This window comes from Bactrocera dorsalis, chromosome 4 (assembly GCF_023373825.1).
Source record: "Bactrocera dorsalis isolate Fly_Bdor chromosome 4, ASM2337382v1, whole genome shotgun sequence".
NCBI classification, from domain to species: Eukaryota; Metazoa; Arthropoda; class Insecta; order Diptera; family Tephritidae; genus Bactrocera; species Bactrocera dorsalis.
Genome location: NC_064306.1, coordinates 7,205,849 through 7,220,878, shown reverse-complemented (window position 1 = coordinate 7,220,878; position 15,030 = coordinate 7,205,849). Strand labels below are relative to the sequence as shown.

Genomic DNA, 15,030 nt, shown 5'->3' with positions numbered 1-15,030 from the left:
TAATTATGTAACTTATATGCATAAAAACAACAAAAATAAGTGAAAGCAATCAATCACTCTTTTCTACAGTCTCCCATCCACTCTTTCACTACATAAAACACAATTTCTATAAAATAATATTTTATATTTTTGTAATGCACATCGGATTACATGACGACAGCGGCGTACGATGTGCAACTTGATAAGAGTTTTGCGGCTGCGGCACGAAATGAAACAAACCTTGGCGATAGTAGAGAGTAGAGGAAGTGATTTGTGGAAAAGCGCAGACAACCGAAAGCTCAGTAAGTTGCTGTATGTGCGTTTTTATGACTTCCGGGAAAAACTAATTGAAATTTGTAACCGAACTACTAAAATTTGGAAACTAAAGCGTCTAACACGTAAACGATACTTAAACATACATACAAGCATACACACATATAAGCAAAGAAAGCAATTAATTTTTGAATGAACAGCTCACGGGCCAGTTTTTAAAGCAAAAATCTTAAATTAAAAATTATATTAATATTTTTTTTTATTAAAATTGCCTGTTTACTGGCATGAAATCAGACGATATTTATTTTCGTACATGATTATGCAGTCATTGCTGTTATCAGCATGCATTTTTTATTGACAAAAAAGTATAGTGCATATATTTTTATGAAATGACAAGATCATAAGGGCACAAAAACAAATTTGATATCAATACCGTAAATTATGTGAACAAAAATTTGCGCCGTATAGCGATAAGCGGTACAACAAAGGTAAAGGTTAAATGTGGCCTAAAGAACAGGCATGCTATAAATAAATATATACTTATATGTGGGAGTGATAAGATTGCTGGTTTCTGTAGTGTTAACAAAATTGATAGTGTTTAAACTGTGACAAAAAAGTACATGGAAATTGTAAAAACAAGAAAAAAAACTTCGGTTTCACCGAAGCTAAATACCCTTCACAGGTGAATTTCTTTTAGTAACTATCTGTTCAGTTTGTATGGTAGCTATATGCTATAGTAATCCGATCTGAACAATTTCTTCGGAAATTACATAGAAAATAATCTATACCGAATTTCGTGAATATATCTTGTCAAATGTGAAAGTTTTCCATACAAGAACTTGATTCCGATCGCTCAGTTTGTATGGTAGCTGTATGCTATAGTTAGCCGATCTGAACAATTTCTTCGGAGATTACATAGTTGCCTTAGAAAATAATCTATACCGAATTTCGTGAATATGTCTTGTCAAATGTGAAAGTTTTCCATACAAGAACTTGATTCCGATCGCTCAGTTTGTATGGTAGCTATATGCTATAGTTTACCGATCTGAACAATTTCTTCGGAGATTACATTGTTGCCATAGAAAATAATCTATACCAAATTTGGTGAAGATACATTGTCAAATGTCAAAGTTTTCCATACAAGAACTTGATTCCGATCGTTCAGTTTATATGGCAGCTATATGTTATAGTGGTCCGATATCGGCCGTTCCGACAAATGAGCAGCTTCTTGAAGAGAAAATGACGTTTGCAAAATTTCAAAAGGATATCTTAAAAACTGAGGGACTAGTTCGTATATTACAGACAGACAGACGGACGGACAGACAGACGGACATGGCTAAATCGACTCAGCTCAACATACTGATCATTTATATATATACTTTATAGGGTCTCCGACGCTTCCTTCTGGGTGTTACAAACATCGTGACAAACTTAATATACCCTGTTCAGGGTATAAAAACGCATATTTATTTTGTCGCTTTCAAAGTTATGCCCACCACATGTAATACATTTATGTCAACGATTTTTCAAGTCCCCGAAACACTTTTCTTAAGCACTTTTTGGAATGGCTCCTTCAGCGAATTCGGTTTTATCTCTTCGATCGACTGAAAACAAGTTCAACGGAGCGGCATTTTCACGGTGGTTTATCGATGGGATCGTTGCATTTTTGGCTTTAAATTCGGTCACAATTGTGGCTCGATACGATGATGCATTATCATAGTGTAACATCCATGATTCAGGCCGTTTTCGACGTATGTTCTCATGCAAACGCCTCAATACCGCCAAATAGAACTCCTTATTGACCATATGTTCCTCTGCTAAATATTCATGATGTACCAAACCATGAATATCGAAAAAACTATAAGCATCACCTTGATTTTTGCACGGCTTCGGCGTGTTTTGTTTTTTGGTTTCGGCTCGCTTTTTCCCTCCTTTCCGATTATTGTTTACTTTTTTTGCATGTTAAACTCATAAATTCATAAACCCATGTCTCATCGGCTGCTAAAATGCTCTCCATGAATGTCGGGATCGGAATTCGCACGAAAAAAATACAGCTTTATCGAGACGAGTCGAGCAAGAACGCGTTTCATACCCAAAATATCCACCAAAATCATTCGAACGGACTCCGGAAAAATATCGAGCGCTCTTGCCATCGCTTCAACAATAGCCCGACGATTTTCAAGCACCATATCCTTTACTTTTTTAATATTTTCATCGGTTGAAGAGGTCGAAGGGCGGCCAGAAAGAGGCATATCTTCAACGATTTCTCGACCGAACTTGTAGCATAATCATTTGAGAAATGGAAATGAAATGGTTTGACCCTCTCGCTTTTTTGTTTCTTCCAGTATACAACACCTTAAAAACTTTTCAAATGATCAAACTATATGCCATATGAATTAGAGACACAAGGAAATTCCAAAGGAGACGAATTTTTGTGAAGCCCATAAAGATAAGCAATTTAATTTTAGTGAATTCTGTCAGAGCTAGCAAGCCAATATTAGAATTTTGCAATTAAGCATAGTAGAGCTATGTTACCGCTTTCCTTTCCCCTTATCCAGGTAGTCGATATAGTTCACGCCTTGTGAATATCAGAAAACATTGGCTATCACCTTTCTGATCAAAAAGGACAATTCTCGCTTTCGTCAGATTTGCGGATGAAGTGTAATGGTTTTAAGTCTATATTAAGTACCAGTGGATCCGTGTTTTGTAGACGGTCAAAAAACTACGCAGAAATTGAAAAGATGCCTCAGAAGTCGAGACGTTCACCGACAAGTTTTAAGTCTTCTACCATAAGCTTCTGAATTTAAGAAATCGGTCAAGCTTTGTAATAGTAGAACTACGTTCGGCGCCTTGTCCTGAACTGTCGACCGCTATTAGATTAAATTTAGTCACCCTAAGTTTTAAAGAACTCAAGTAGAGTGAAAGACTATATCACGGTAGCTACTTAAATAGATTTCTACAGACGATCGCAACTGCTTGAAAGCCATTTGTGTGTTGAGCAATTTATTGTGCAAAATATGTGGTCAAATCGATAAAGCAAGAGTTATTGTGTATTAAACCAGAAACTGTTAACAAAACGAAAGTCAAGCGAAGACTCAATATTCTTAAAAGCTTAGCTTAGCTGCAAAAACAAACGTAAAATTGTATACAAACGTAAAGGCATAACAAAACAAAACAGGAAAGTCCAGCGAAGAACGACGGCAGAGCGCAGGAAACGCAGAGGAATTAAATCGAATAATAGGAGAGCTAAATAGGCAATAGAGTGTACGAGTATATGGCTTGGAAGCCGGAAAAATAACGCAATGGAATTGGATTTTTCATTTCACGCTCGTTGAGATAAGTGGGACAACATATCGTTAACATACACACAAACACATATGTTTATATATATATACAATGCGAATAGATAAATCCGCAGCAAACCATAACAAACGCTTATAAAAAAAACTGAGCAAGAAATAGATGAAAATAGTGTTGCAGCAGACGATTCGCATTTAAAACGAAAAACGAAAGAAATTAACGAGAAAAAGGTTAAAGATGTAGATAAGCTGGAAAAAAATGAGTGAAGCGGGTGAAGAAGCAACAGACACCGGTGAGTTTTAGCGGCGACCAAAGACATTTTCTCAATGCGATTAACAGGTGCGTGTGCGATTACGCAAAGCGACGGAAAAAGGCAACAACAACAGCGATAATAATAATGGCAAATTGCGAAGAAAGGCAAAAAATACAAAACAATGCGATTTTATAAAAGTGCGAAGTTATCGGCTTAACGAAGGCGCACACATACACATGCAACCTTTCTAATAACACAAAAAGTTGCAATAAAAACACAAAGCTAAATTAAACAAAAAAACTGAAGAATTTCTATGAGCGCGCTAACGGGAATAGCAGATATCTGAAAGTAGCTGCGAAAGTCGACATTAGAGATAAAGATGTTTGCGTTAGTTAAGAACGCGGCGAACACAATTGAACAGGCGACTGATTAAGAAAGCGACGCTGTGGTTAGAACAAGGAGAGTAAGCAAAAAAACAGGTAAAAAAAATTAATGAAAAAAATTTAAAATATATGAATTTAATAAAAATTTATAAAAAATATTTAAAAACGAATTTACAAAAATAAAAAAAATAAAAAAAAAATTTAAAATTAAAAAAAAATAAAAAAAAAAATTAAAATTAAAAAAAAATTAAAAAAAAAATGTAAAAAGAAATTTAAAAAAAATTAAAAAAAAAATAAAAAAAAAACAGAAATATAATTTTAAAAAATATTTAAAAACAAATGTAACGAATTTACAAAAATACAAATAAATATAGAGAAATAATTAAAAAGAAAATATTTAAAAAATCTAACAAAGTAAACGATTTTTTTTTTCAAAATAACAATGCAAAGATTGAACAAAAGTTATAAAATAAATATTTAAAAACAAATTTAGCGAATTTACAAAACTAAAAAATTGCAAATATATAGAAAATAAAAAAAAAATATTAGAAACATATCGAAACAAATTTTTTTTAGTCACACAAGGTAAAAAACTATGCGAATTTATTTCAAAAAAAAAATAATTTATATAAAAACTAAAAAAATAATGAAGAAAACATCACTGAGGTGAGAGAACTAAAAAATAAATAATAGAAAAATATATTAAAATATATAAAGAATTATAGAAATAAAAAAAATATAAAAAAAATAAACCATAACGAAATAAAAAAAAATTAAATAATGAACAAATATATTGCAAAATATTAAAAAACTATACAAATTTATTTAAAAATATGGAAAATTTTTTTAAAAATATCACAAATTATAAAACATGTATATAAATTTATTTAAAAAAATTATTAAAAATATTAAAAAAAAAGTATTTAAATTAATTAAAAAAACAAAAAATAAAAAAAATAAAAATTAAAAAAATTAAATAGATAAAAAATTAATAAAAAAACAAGAAAAAATGTTAAATTCGGTTCCACCGAAGCTAAATACCCTTCACAGGTGCATTTCTGTTAGTAACTATCTGTTCAGTTTGTATGGCAGCTATATGCTATAGTAATCCGATCTGAACAATTTCTTCGGAAATTACATAGTTGCCTTAGAAAATAATCTATACCAAATTTGGTGAAGATACATTGTCAAATGTCAAAGTTTTCCATACAAGAACTTGATTCCGATCGTTCAGTTTGTATAGCAGCTATATGCTATAGTTAACCGATCTAAACAATTTCTTCGGAAATTACATAGTTGCCTTAGAAAATAATCTATACCAAATTTCGTGAATATATCTTGTCAAATGTGAAAGTTTTCCATACAAGAACTTGATTCCGATCGCTCAGTTTGTATGGTAGCTATATGCTATAGTTAACCGATCTGAACAATTTCTTCGGAGATTACATTGTTGCCTTAGAAAATAATCTATACCAAATTTGGTGAAGATACATTGTCAAATGTCAAAGTTTTCCATACAAGAACTTGATTCCGATCGTTCAGTTTATATGGCAGCTATATGTTATAGTGGTCCGATATCGGCCGTTCCGACAAATGAGCAGCTTCTTGAAGAGAAAATGACGTTTGCAAAATTTCAAAAGGATATCTTAAAAACTGAGGGACTAGTTCGTATATATACAGACAGACAGACAGACAGACGGACGGACAGACAGACGGACATGGCTAAATCGACTCAGCTCAACATACTGATCATTTATATATATACTTTATAGGGTCTCCGACGCTTCCTTCTGGGTGTTACAAACATCGTGACAAACTTAATATACCCTGTTCAGGGTATAAAAATAGATTAAAAAATAATAATAATAATAAAACAAAAAACCTTCAAAAAAAGTAACAAAGTATTATCAATATCTTCATTCTGGCAAAAATTTACGAAAGCAGTCAGAGATATCTTACAATACGTACATATGTACGAACTATACTCGTATGAATGCATACTCTGTGGCCGTAATTAGGTCATCGGGCAAAAAGTGAGCACAACAATGCAACCGGCGCCGCAAATACACTGGTATATTAACACCACTTGCAAACTCGCAAACTTTTGCTGCTGTGAAAATTTTTTATGCCAGAATGCTTTAATAGACTGGCTACGACGAATGAGGCTACAATCTTTTCTACAAACGACAATAGCAGCAACAACACGATGACGACGCTGTTAAGCGGTTATGCATTTATGTAGGTTGGAAATCAATTAAGACAAAATATGCTGTTTGACGGCGGCATCACTGTTGCAATTGCAATTTGCAATTGTGGTGATAGTGAGAGGCCGTTTGACGCGTTGCATTGCAAAGACGAAGTTTTATTTTATTTTATTTTTTTTGGAGTAGAGGGAAAGAAAGATAGACGCTTACAGCGTGAAAAGCATGGGAACGCTTTTTAGGAAAAAGTGCTGACAGGATAGGGGTATGCGGGTATTAGATGTCTCAGTCAGCTTAATTGATGTTTGAAGCAATGTTAATTATAAAAAAAATTACAAGAACGCCGAGAAACTATATTTCTTGTAACTTCGATTAATAAATCTTACGAATTCTCCATACTAGAGTGTTCCACGAAAGTTAGGTTAGGTTTTTCTAGAGCATCAATAAATACGGTAACTTAATCTTATCTTACCAGAATCTGAAAAACTCAAAATCGGGCATTCTGGAGTTCTTACTTTAATTGAGGTTGGATGAGGTTTTCAGACAAAGTACCAATTTACTATACGGCAATTAAGTGACTAAAGTGGAGGGGTACGGTTTCACAATCCCAATAAGTTTTTCGACGTAAAAATATCGTGACTAAAGGTTTGAAAATGTTTTGACCTTCAGAGGGGTTTAACAAAGGGGTTATTTTTCAGAAATATTAAATGCTTCTAAAACTCAATTAGCAAGCAGATATCGATATTGACATTTCAGATTCTATGGTTCTGAAAAGCAGCAAAGCGCCAAGTTCAAAAATCGTGGGAATATGCATCGCTGGCATACCTTACCAACTCTCACGCCTTGAGACCACATTCCACGTCTACTTTTTCAAAATTTTTTGAAAGTTGATAGCTGCGGTGGCGGATCACAATTATATAAGATTCAAGTGCACTAGCAACAATACCGCAACTAGGCTTTAGGCACAGCGCATATTTTTGTGGCTTGGCTGCAACACAAAATGGCTAAAACACAAATGGAATATGCGCAAACTTGTGGCATTAATGAAGATGCCAGCAAACCAATGCTACGGACACGCAAAAATGCGCAACAAAAACGCGCTAATTGAATTTGCAACATCAGCAACAATTGTGTAGCTGAGCTGCCACAGCTGAACAAGTTGAAAATTAAAACAAAACAAAACAAAACGAAACTAAAAAAACTTTAGTTCCAGTCATATCATACACATATCCACTCACCTGCAGCTGTTGTTGGCGATTGCAGTTGACCACCCGTCAGTGAATAGCGTTGCTGTTGCATTGCTGCAGCGGATGCCGCTGATGTCGGTGACACTGCTGCGCCAATCGTACGTGCCACATTCGATTTGCGGCGTTGTATCAAGTCTTTTTTCCACTGCGGCATCTCCGGCAGGAATGAGGGCGATGTGGCGGCGGAATTACCACCGCTGCTGCCATGCGGTGAGGCCAACATATTGGCGGATGTATCTAAACGTTCCGTAGAGCCAAAAAGCATTGTTGGACGTATGGCGGATGACGGCGCGGTTTTGGCCACAGCGTCAGCACTATCTAAAGTTGCATTGGCATCTGCTGTAACCGTTGCTGATGCGAGGCCGCCATCCATCAGGGTCAGCGGTGTAGCGGCCATAATTACAACGCGCGTACAAAACGCTGTAGTTTATTATATTTATTATGTTTGAGCAACGGAGTTTTGCTTGCTTGGTCAGCAAAATTTAACACTTAAATTTTTTTGCTCGATTTTGAATTTTTTTCTGTAGTAATTTTTTTCGTAATTATTTTTAATTTAATTTTGTATATGTATGTATGTATGTAAGTAGTTAAATGCTATATAAGAATAAAACACATATATTATTAAATTATATTTCGTTTTCGTAAACGCGCGCCACCTAACACATTTAATTGTAATATTATATTATTAACACAAACGACGCAGCGGTGCGTTTCACGCTTGGTTCGTACGCGCACTAAACACACTGAAAATTTCGACAAACGCTCGCTGCTGTTGGCGCTCAATACCCGCTCGCTAATAGGCGCTTCGTGCGCGTTTTGCTGGCGCTCGCAATGTGTGGCGCTATGCTTCGGTGGTTTGAAATTCACATTCGAAAAGGTATGTATGTGTGAGGGCGCTAATGTCGCGTGCGCCGATTGTGCCACCGTTGACCTATGTGCTCCGCAAGTGGCGCCGCCCGCTGGGTGGCCAAATAAGTACGCCGCGCTAGTTGTGTCTTTTTATCACGCAAATATTTTTCTAATTGGATTTGCTCTTATTTGTGTAAGCTAGTGTTATTTATGTCGCTTGTGATACTTGTTGGCTTCCTTCAGCAACACATAGCGGCAATTGTACGCCGCGTTCACCAATGATTGTACCCAATAATAATACGATCAACTATTAGTTGGTATTTTTTGATTAGCTTTGTAATTAACGTTGCTTGTATTAATTAATGTAACTGATTTTTTTCCTAATATGCCACTAAATACACACAAAATAATATGTAAGACTGCAAGCGCATCAGTTGCTGTAAATGCATTTCTACTTCAGCTTTACACAAAAATATAAAAATTTTACACAATTTACACAATTTGTTTATATACCGATAATGTTTTTTTTATTATTGATTTTTGCAAGCTTTATGCGGCTTTTAAAATTAATTAATTATTATAATTCAATTCTCTTTAATATCACTTTCAAAATGGCTAGTCCCTCCTTTGTGGCCATCAACACATATCAAATGACAAGCAACCTGTCAGCTATTTATGGCAATGACCGCCTTCAACTATTAGCAGCGCAATTCCTGTTGCTGTCACTGCTTTTCCTCCTTGCACTTTTCACTAATTTTATTTTTGCTTTTATTTTTTCTCTGCTATACAACCGCTTGGCAGCTTCCGTAAGCCACCTAGTCGAATTTGCAATGTGCACAGTTACGCGAACGCGATACGAATGCCGACCAGTTCAAAAATTTAACACTGGCTAACTCAAGTCGGCAGTTACATGGCGCAGCTAGCAATAACGAACGCCATAAACTCGTCACAATGGTGGTGTTGCTTGCCACACTGACAAGTGCAAGTGTCACCGCGCACACGCTGCCCCACTACACATGATGAGGCGTGCTGTGGAGTTAACACTGCAACAACACAGCATATGCATGATTGCAATGCGTTTGCCACGTTGTTGTTGCTCGCGCCGATTCGTTTGTGCATTGAAGCATTCAAACATGCGCTTGTGTTGTTGTGTGGTTGTCAGCGCAGTTTGTTGGTGGCATGACCAGCATATGTTTTCCCACTTTTGGGGTGTTGGAAAATTATAGTGAATCGAACAAAATCTATAATGCACAACGCTTTCCTAACTATTGACAATTGACAGTCGAAGTGACAATAAAAGTTGGAGAGAGTGATAACGACGAGTCATTAACGGATCATAATTAGCGGACAGACATTAATATTCGTTACTTGGTTAGATGCATCTTTCATTTTCGAAATATTTGAAACTTTCTAGTTGTGGAAGAAAATGCCAGAGAAATCTAGACAAATTCGGCTTAAGATACATTAATTAACAAATTGTTGCAAGTGTGTGGATTTTGTAAAAATTTGGTGGGAAAAGCAGGCACACACATTTTAACGCGTATAATGCTGAATTCTTAAAAATTCATTTAACATTAAAATGCGCTTTAAAAGCGTGAAAGAATAAGGCTTTTTAAATTATGTATGTGGTTAAAGTGACAACTAAATTTTAGTTTACTAAAAAAAAGCAGAAAAACAAAATTCTTTGTACCAAATGGTTTGCGCTTGCGCCCCTGTACAAGCGCGCCAAACCAACGGCTGGTTCAAACCGGCTAACCAACCACCAACAGACACAAGGAAATCAAAATCAAAATACAAACAAATGCTGTGTGGCAGCTACAGCAACAACAAGTACGACAGCTCTCAGCAAGGATAGCTGGCTCAAACACCAACGACAAATGACAACAAACCAAGCAGCGTCGCACAACAGCGTCATTATCGATTTTTGCCCGACTGGCTGGTTCACTGAGTTGTTTGTTGTTTGCCGCTTTGGTACGCGGAAAGGATGAAAATGATGAAAGCAGGAAGTAGCAAAACAGCAAGGAAATTGGATTTTCTCATACACCAGGCTTAAATGTGAATGCAAATTGGAAGATTGGTAGCAGACATAAATGCACAACAGATATAATAACAACAACAAAATGCGTGTTGGAGACAGCAGCCAACAACATTGCGTATGTTAATGTGGAAATAAATGTTATACTTTGTACCAAATAATGGTTTGGAGCGCTGTGTAGAAGCCAGAGTCGTTGAACAGGGCGGGGCAGCTGCGTGCACATATGTACACAATGGTGGGTGGTTGGGTTGGAAGTTATGTTGGTGGAACACACACGCAGACAGTATCATATAGCTGCAATCATATAAAATGCACACATTTGAAGTGGCACAATAAAAAGTGGTTGGGTGGCGACGCTGTGACACTTGAAACAGTACTTGTAGCTGAGTAGAAGCTGAAGTAGTTGGTTATTTTTTTTTTTTATATCGCAGTGGAGCACAATTGCAAGCTACCACTGAGATAGCAGGATTTGTTAATATGTACATATGTCCAACATTGTTGATACGGCCGGAATGCAAAGAAGGGGGCCAGACACGTCTGTGTGAATGTATATGTCTGCCTTCGCAAATATAAACTATAAGTATTGCAACACATTTCTTTTAATTTCCACACAAAGTTTAGCAATGTTCTTTGTTACACATATACAATTCACTTATTGCACTATAAAAAACAATTACACTATTCAGCGCCACAAAAGAATGCATTAAAATTCACAATTCTATTAAAAAACCGACACGCTCCATACACATAAAAACAAACCTTTCACACACAACCAACGAACGCGAATGCGGGGAAATTCAAAAGAAATGTGGCGCAAAGAAAATCAAATACATTTCTTATAAGGGTTGCCAGCGCCATTGACCTTCAAAAGTGTCACAACTTAAGCTGGTGCAAAAGAAAGATCACTGTTATGTGAAAATTTCCTATTAGTTTTAAAACTTAGTCAATAAATATCTAAAAAAGAAAATGACTGTGACAGTATAATGCACAAAAAAGCATTTGTTTACAAATCACAGCTTCAAATTGGCAACTCTAAACGAATTTGTTTACATTAATTGTACTCGTTCTGAAAAGTAACGAGTAATTCCAATTGGTAGCAATAGGGTTGCATGTGAATTTTCATTTTAACAAGCAATTTTGTTGTAGTTCCTTTATTTCATATTTAATAAATTCCAAATTAACAAGAGTCTTATCAATTATTTATATAAAATAAATTGATTTAATATTTTTAAAGATGCTTTAAATATATATTAATTAGTAGTATTTGTTGAAACCAATATAACCAGCACAATTTTTTGGAGTGTACAAATTCGTATCTGTTTCGCTATTTATCTATATGGCCTTTTTGTTTACTTCGTTGTTTATTCGTTTTCTTTCAACCAGCTGATAATGTAGTGTCATTATAAAATTTACATACAAAAGATTTGAAATAAAATAGTTTACGAGTGCAATTGCACATTAAAAGGTGTTAAGGCATGGCTGACTACGAATTGATGAACGAGCCGTCACAATCGCAGTCATGGTGGCGCATAGCAGCATTAATGGCACTCTATATGCTAACCACGATATTGGTATTTCTTTTGTGGAGCTCGGCTTACGATAATATATATTATCCGCCAGATGTGCAAGGTAGGGTTTAGATTAAAGAAAAGGGGGTTCTTACAAATAAATGTGCTTAAAATTTCAGCTGTTCCCGATTTTTGGTATCGTCGCGCCAACTTGTACGCCAATAGCGTACATGAGAGTACGCTTTCGCATGATTTTCGTTTGGTCAAAAATCAATCAGTGCGTGTAAAATTACAAAATCCCGCATATGCAGCCGATAGCAGCTTAAATGGTTTGAGTCAGCAACAAAAAGTAAAACCTAGTGCACCACAACTAGTTAAAAATGCACCACCCACTATGAGCACAGCGCCAGAGGTGCGTTTAGTGTGCTATTATACAGTACCCGATCCAGAGAATGAATTTGATGACTTACGTTTGGCCAATGTCAATGCCGAACTATGTACCCACATTAATGTGGGCATGGTTAGTGTTAGTGCGAGTAATGGTCAGTTGATTATAACCGAAAATTTGCGTCGCATATTAAAGGAAGATGTGCTTGTGTTGCGCACAATAAACCCAGCTTTAAAGTTATTACTGTGGATTGGTGGTGGCGCGAATAGTGATGGCTTTCCGGCAATGGTGAAAAATCATACCACACGCAAAATGTTTTTGCACTCAGTCAAACTAACGTTGGCTATGTATAAGCTGGACGGCATTGATTTGGATTGGGAATTTCCCAGCGCATACAATAAGGAACGCCAACATTTTTCGCAATTAATATACGAAATACGTCAGGAGTATAGGCGTGAACACCGTGATTACTTGCTGACTGTAGCTGCAGCTGCACCGGAAGGAATTGCTGTCTTCGCTTACGATGTGCAGATGCTAAATCAGTATGTGGACTATGTGAGTCTAATGACATACGATTACCATTCCTACTCACATGGTACACCTTTCACAGGTGAGTTTCTTGTTAATAGTCTTGAGTTATCTATTTTAATAAGAAATTTGCTAAAGGTTTGAATGCACCGTTATATGCACGCCCTAACGAACGTTCGATACTTGGCACATTGAATATTAATTATTCGGTTAACTGGTGGCTCACCAATGGTTTGGATCGTAAAAAATTGGTAGTTGGCTTGCCCACCTATGGACATTCATTTACGTAAGTAGTTTTTGCCAAAATATTGAAAATGGTGTTTTATTCATATAATTAAATATTTAATATAGTTTGGTGAGCTCTTTGAACAATGGTGTTGGTGCACCTGCTGAAGACATCGGTCATTGTGGTAGTATGGGTTTCACTTCCTATTCAGAACTTTGCTGGTTTAACACGCATAACTTAGTAGTTCATGAAACATATGATCAATCAACTTGTTCACCCTATCTTAGTAGTGGCACTGAATGGATTTCTTACGAAAACGAGACTAGTATTGCTTGTAAAGCACTCTATGTGAAAGCACATCAACTTGGTGGCGCTATGATATTCTCTTTAAATACAGATGATATAAAGGGCTATTGTCCCCGCGCCTATAAAACCAAATTTCCACTTGTGGAAACTGTCAAATCAATTCTATTTAGCAAAAGCTGAACAAATGATGCTGGAAAGTGGTTCAGTGAAAATTATTGCGTGATATGAAATTCCAAAGAGCACACATATGTATGCTTGCAGCCCAACAGGCGCATCAACGCCTAATTTGTTAGACACTAAGCAAGTTATAAAGTATAAGTAGTAGTAAATTAGGAATTTTAAGATGTTTTAAATAGCGAAATGTGCATTACGCCGGATTTTATTTAATTCTCAAATAAATATACATGTGAAGTTAAGCATAGTAAGTGGTTTATATTAAATACGAACAATGCAAAAGTACGGCATTATTTGGTCCAGGAAACCTTTGGTATATCAAAGTGCTCTGTCAGCGAATCCAAGTGCTCATTGAACTTTTCTACTCGCTCCTTGTGGGTTGTTGACGCTTTCTCCATAATGCGTTTATTGCGCTGCAATTTGTGATATATATTAAAGCAAAATTTTTTTGCTTTACGTTTTTACTTACCATTTTTTCCTGCTGCTGTTTAAAAGCAAGTTCGGCCTTTGTCAGCTTCGGTGCCGCGTTACTGGTGACTTTTTCCTCCAAGGACTCGTTTATGCTAGTTTGTAAAGACACTTTTTCACGTTCCTTGTCTTTGTGTTTATGTTTACTTTTTTTCTTTTTCTTGTGTTGGCTATCATTTTTAAGCTTTAATTTCCCTTTTGCAGCAAACTCATATGCATCCGACATTGTGAAAACAAAAAATGTAAATAAATAGATCTTCAACGTTGCCACTTCTTACATATTGTTAGGTCACAATAGATATAGTAGGTCATCTTTATTTTTGAAAAGATTGATAGAGCTTAACATGAGGGGTATTCTCTTGCTCTTGCAAAACCCGGTGCACGGTGCAAGCATTGCAAATTTACAACGGCACAACAACAAACACACGCAGAAAAATATTTGCAAGGGCTGTGAAATATGTCAGACCAAAACCCGTGTATATTAGCGTGCAATGTCACGCAAAAATAAAATTGCAACCCTGTTGTAGTTGCCATTTTACATAAAGACATATTACGTCCTTAAACTGTTGAGAAAGGTAAATTTTAATTAGATTTTATAATTTCTATTTAAATTATAAAGTTTTGTTACAGTTTTTTTGTTAAAAATGCATGCAGAAGGTGCGCCAATTCACAATAGCCATGCACAATAGTCATTTACAATAAATTGACTGAATCAGTCGCTCATATATCACTAGATTCTGCAATGGGTGCTCTCGTGCCCTTGTATATTTTGGTGTAGTATTTTTGCAATCTGCAATCTTGCAAGAGCAAGAGAATACCCCTATGGTATTTTAGATAGTAACATATTTTTATTAAACATATATTTAGTAAATATTTTATTTATAATATATACAAATATGTGTTTGTCACCAA

General features: G+C 35.7%; 3 protein-coding genes across 7 annotated transcripts in view; 1 reads left to right on the top strand and 2 right to left on the bottom strand.

Moving 5' to 3' along the window:
* Positions 1 to 9,596, bottom strand: part of LOC105232155 (uncharacterized) — a 91,790-nt gene extending 82,194 nt beyond the window's left edge. For 2 of the 5 annotated variants that reach the window (XR_007422730.1, XR_007422729.1), the window contains exon 1: positions 7,628 to 9,578. Coding sequence is in view for 3 of the 5 variants with exons in the window: in XM_049456291.1 (XP_049312248.1) it covers positions 7,628 to 8,033 (406 nt within the window). In the remaining 2 variants the exon portion in view is untranslated. Of the gene's footprint in view, positions 1 to 7,627 lie in introns of all 5 variants that reach the window. The other 3 variants (XM_049456291.1, XM_049456293.1, XM_049456292.1) reach the window with 3 other exon arrangements.
* Positions 9,597 to 11,883: 2,287 nt separating this feature from the next.
* LOC105232153 (chitinase-3-like protein 2) lies at positions 11,884 to 13,897 on the top strand. Its single transcript, XM_011213766.4, has 4 exons — positions 11,884 to 12,149; positions 12,208 to 13,026; positions 13,083 to 13,230; positions 13,296 to 13,897. Exons 1-4 carry the CDS (start codon positions 11,996 to 11,998, stop codon positions 13,654 to 13,656), a joined length of 1,482 nt encoding a protein of 493 aa, XP_011212068.2. The 5' UTR covers positions 11,884 to 11,995; the 3' UTR covers positions 13,657 to 13,897.
* Positions 13,813 to 14,388, bottom strand: LOC105232154 (protein FAM32A-like). The gene is made up of 2 exons (XM_011213768.4): positions 14,120 to 14,388; positions 13,813 to 14,063 (listed from the first exon to the last, which is right to left on the bottom strand). The coding sequence occupies exons 1-2, from the start codon at positions 14,342 to 14,344 to the stop codon at positions 13,941 to 13,943; spliced, it is 348 nt and encodes a 115-aa protein (XP_011212070.1). The 5' UTR covers positions 14,345 to 14,388; the 3' UTR covers positions 13,813 to 13,940.
* Positions 14,389 to 15,030: the final 642 nt, after the last annotated feature.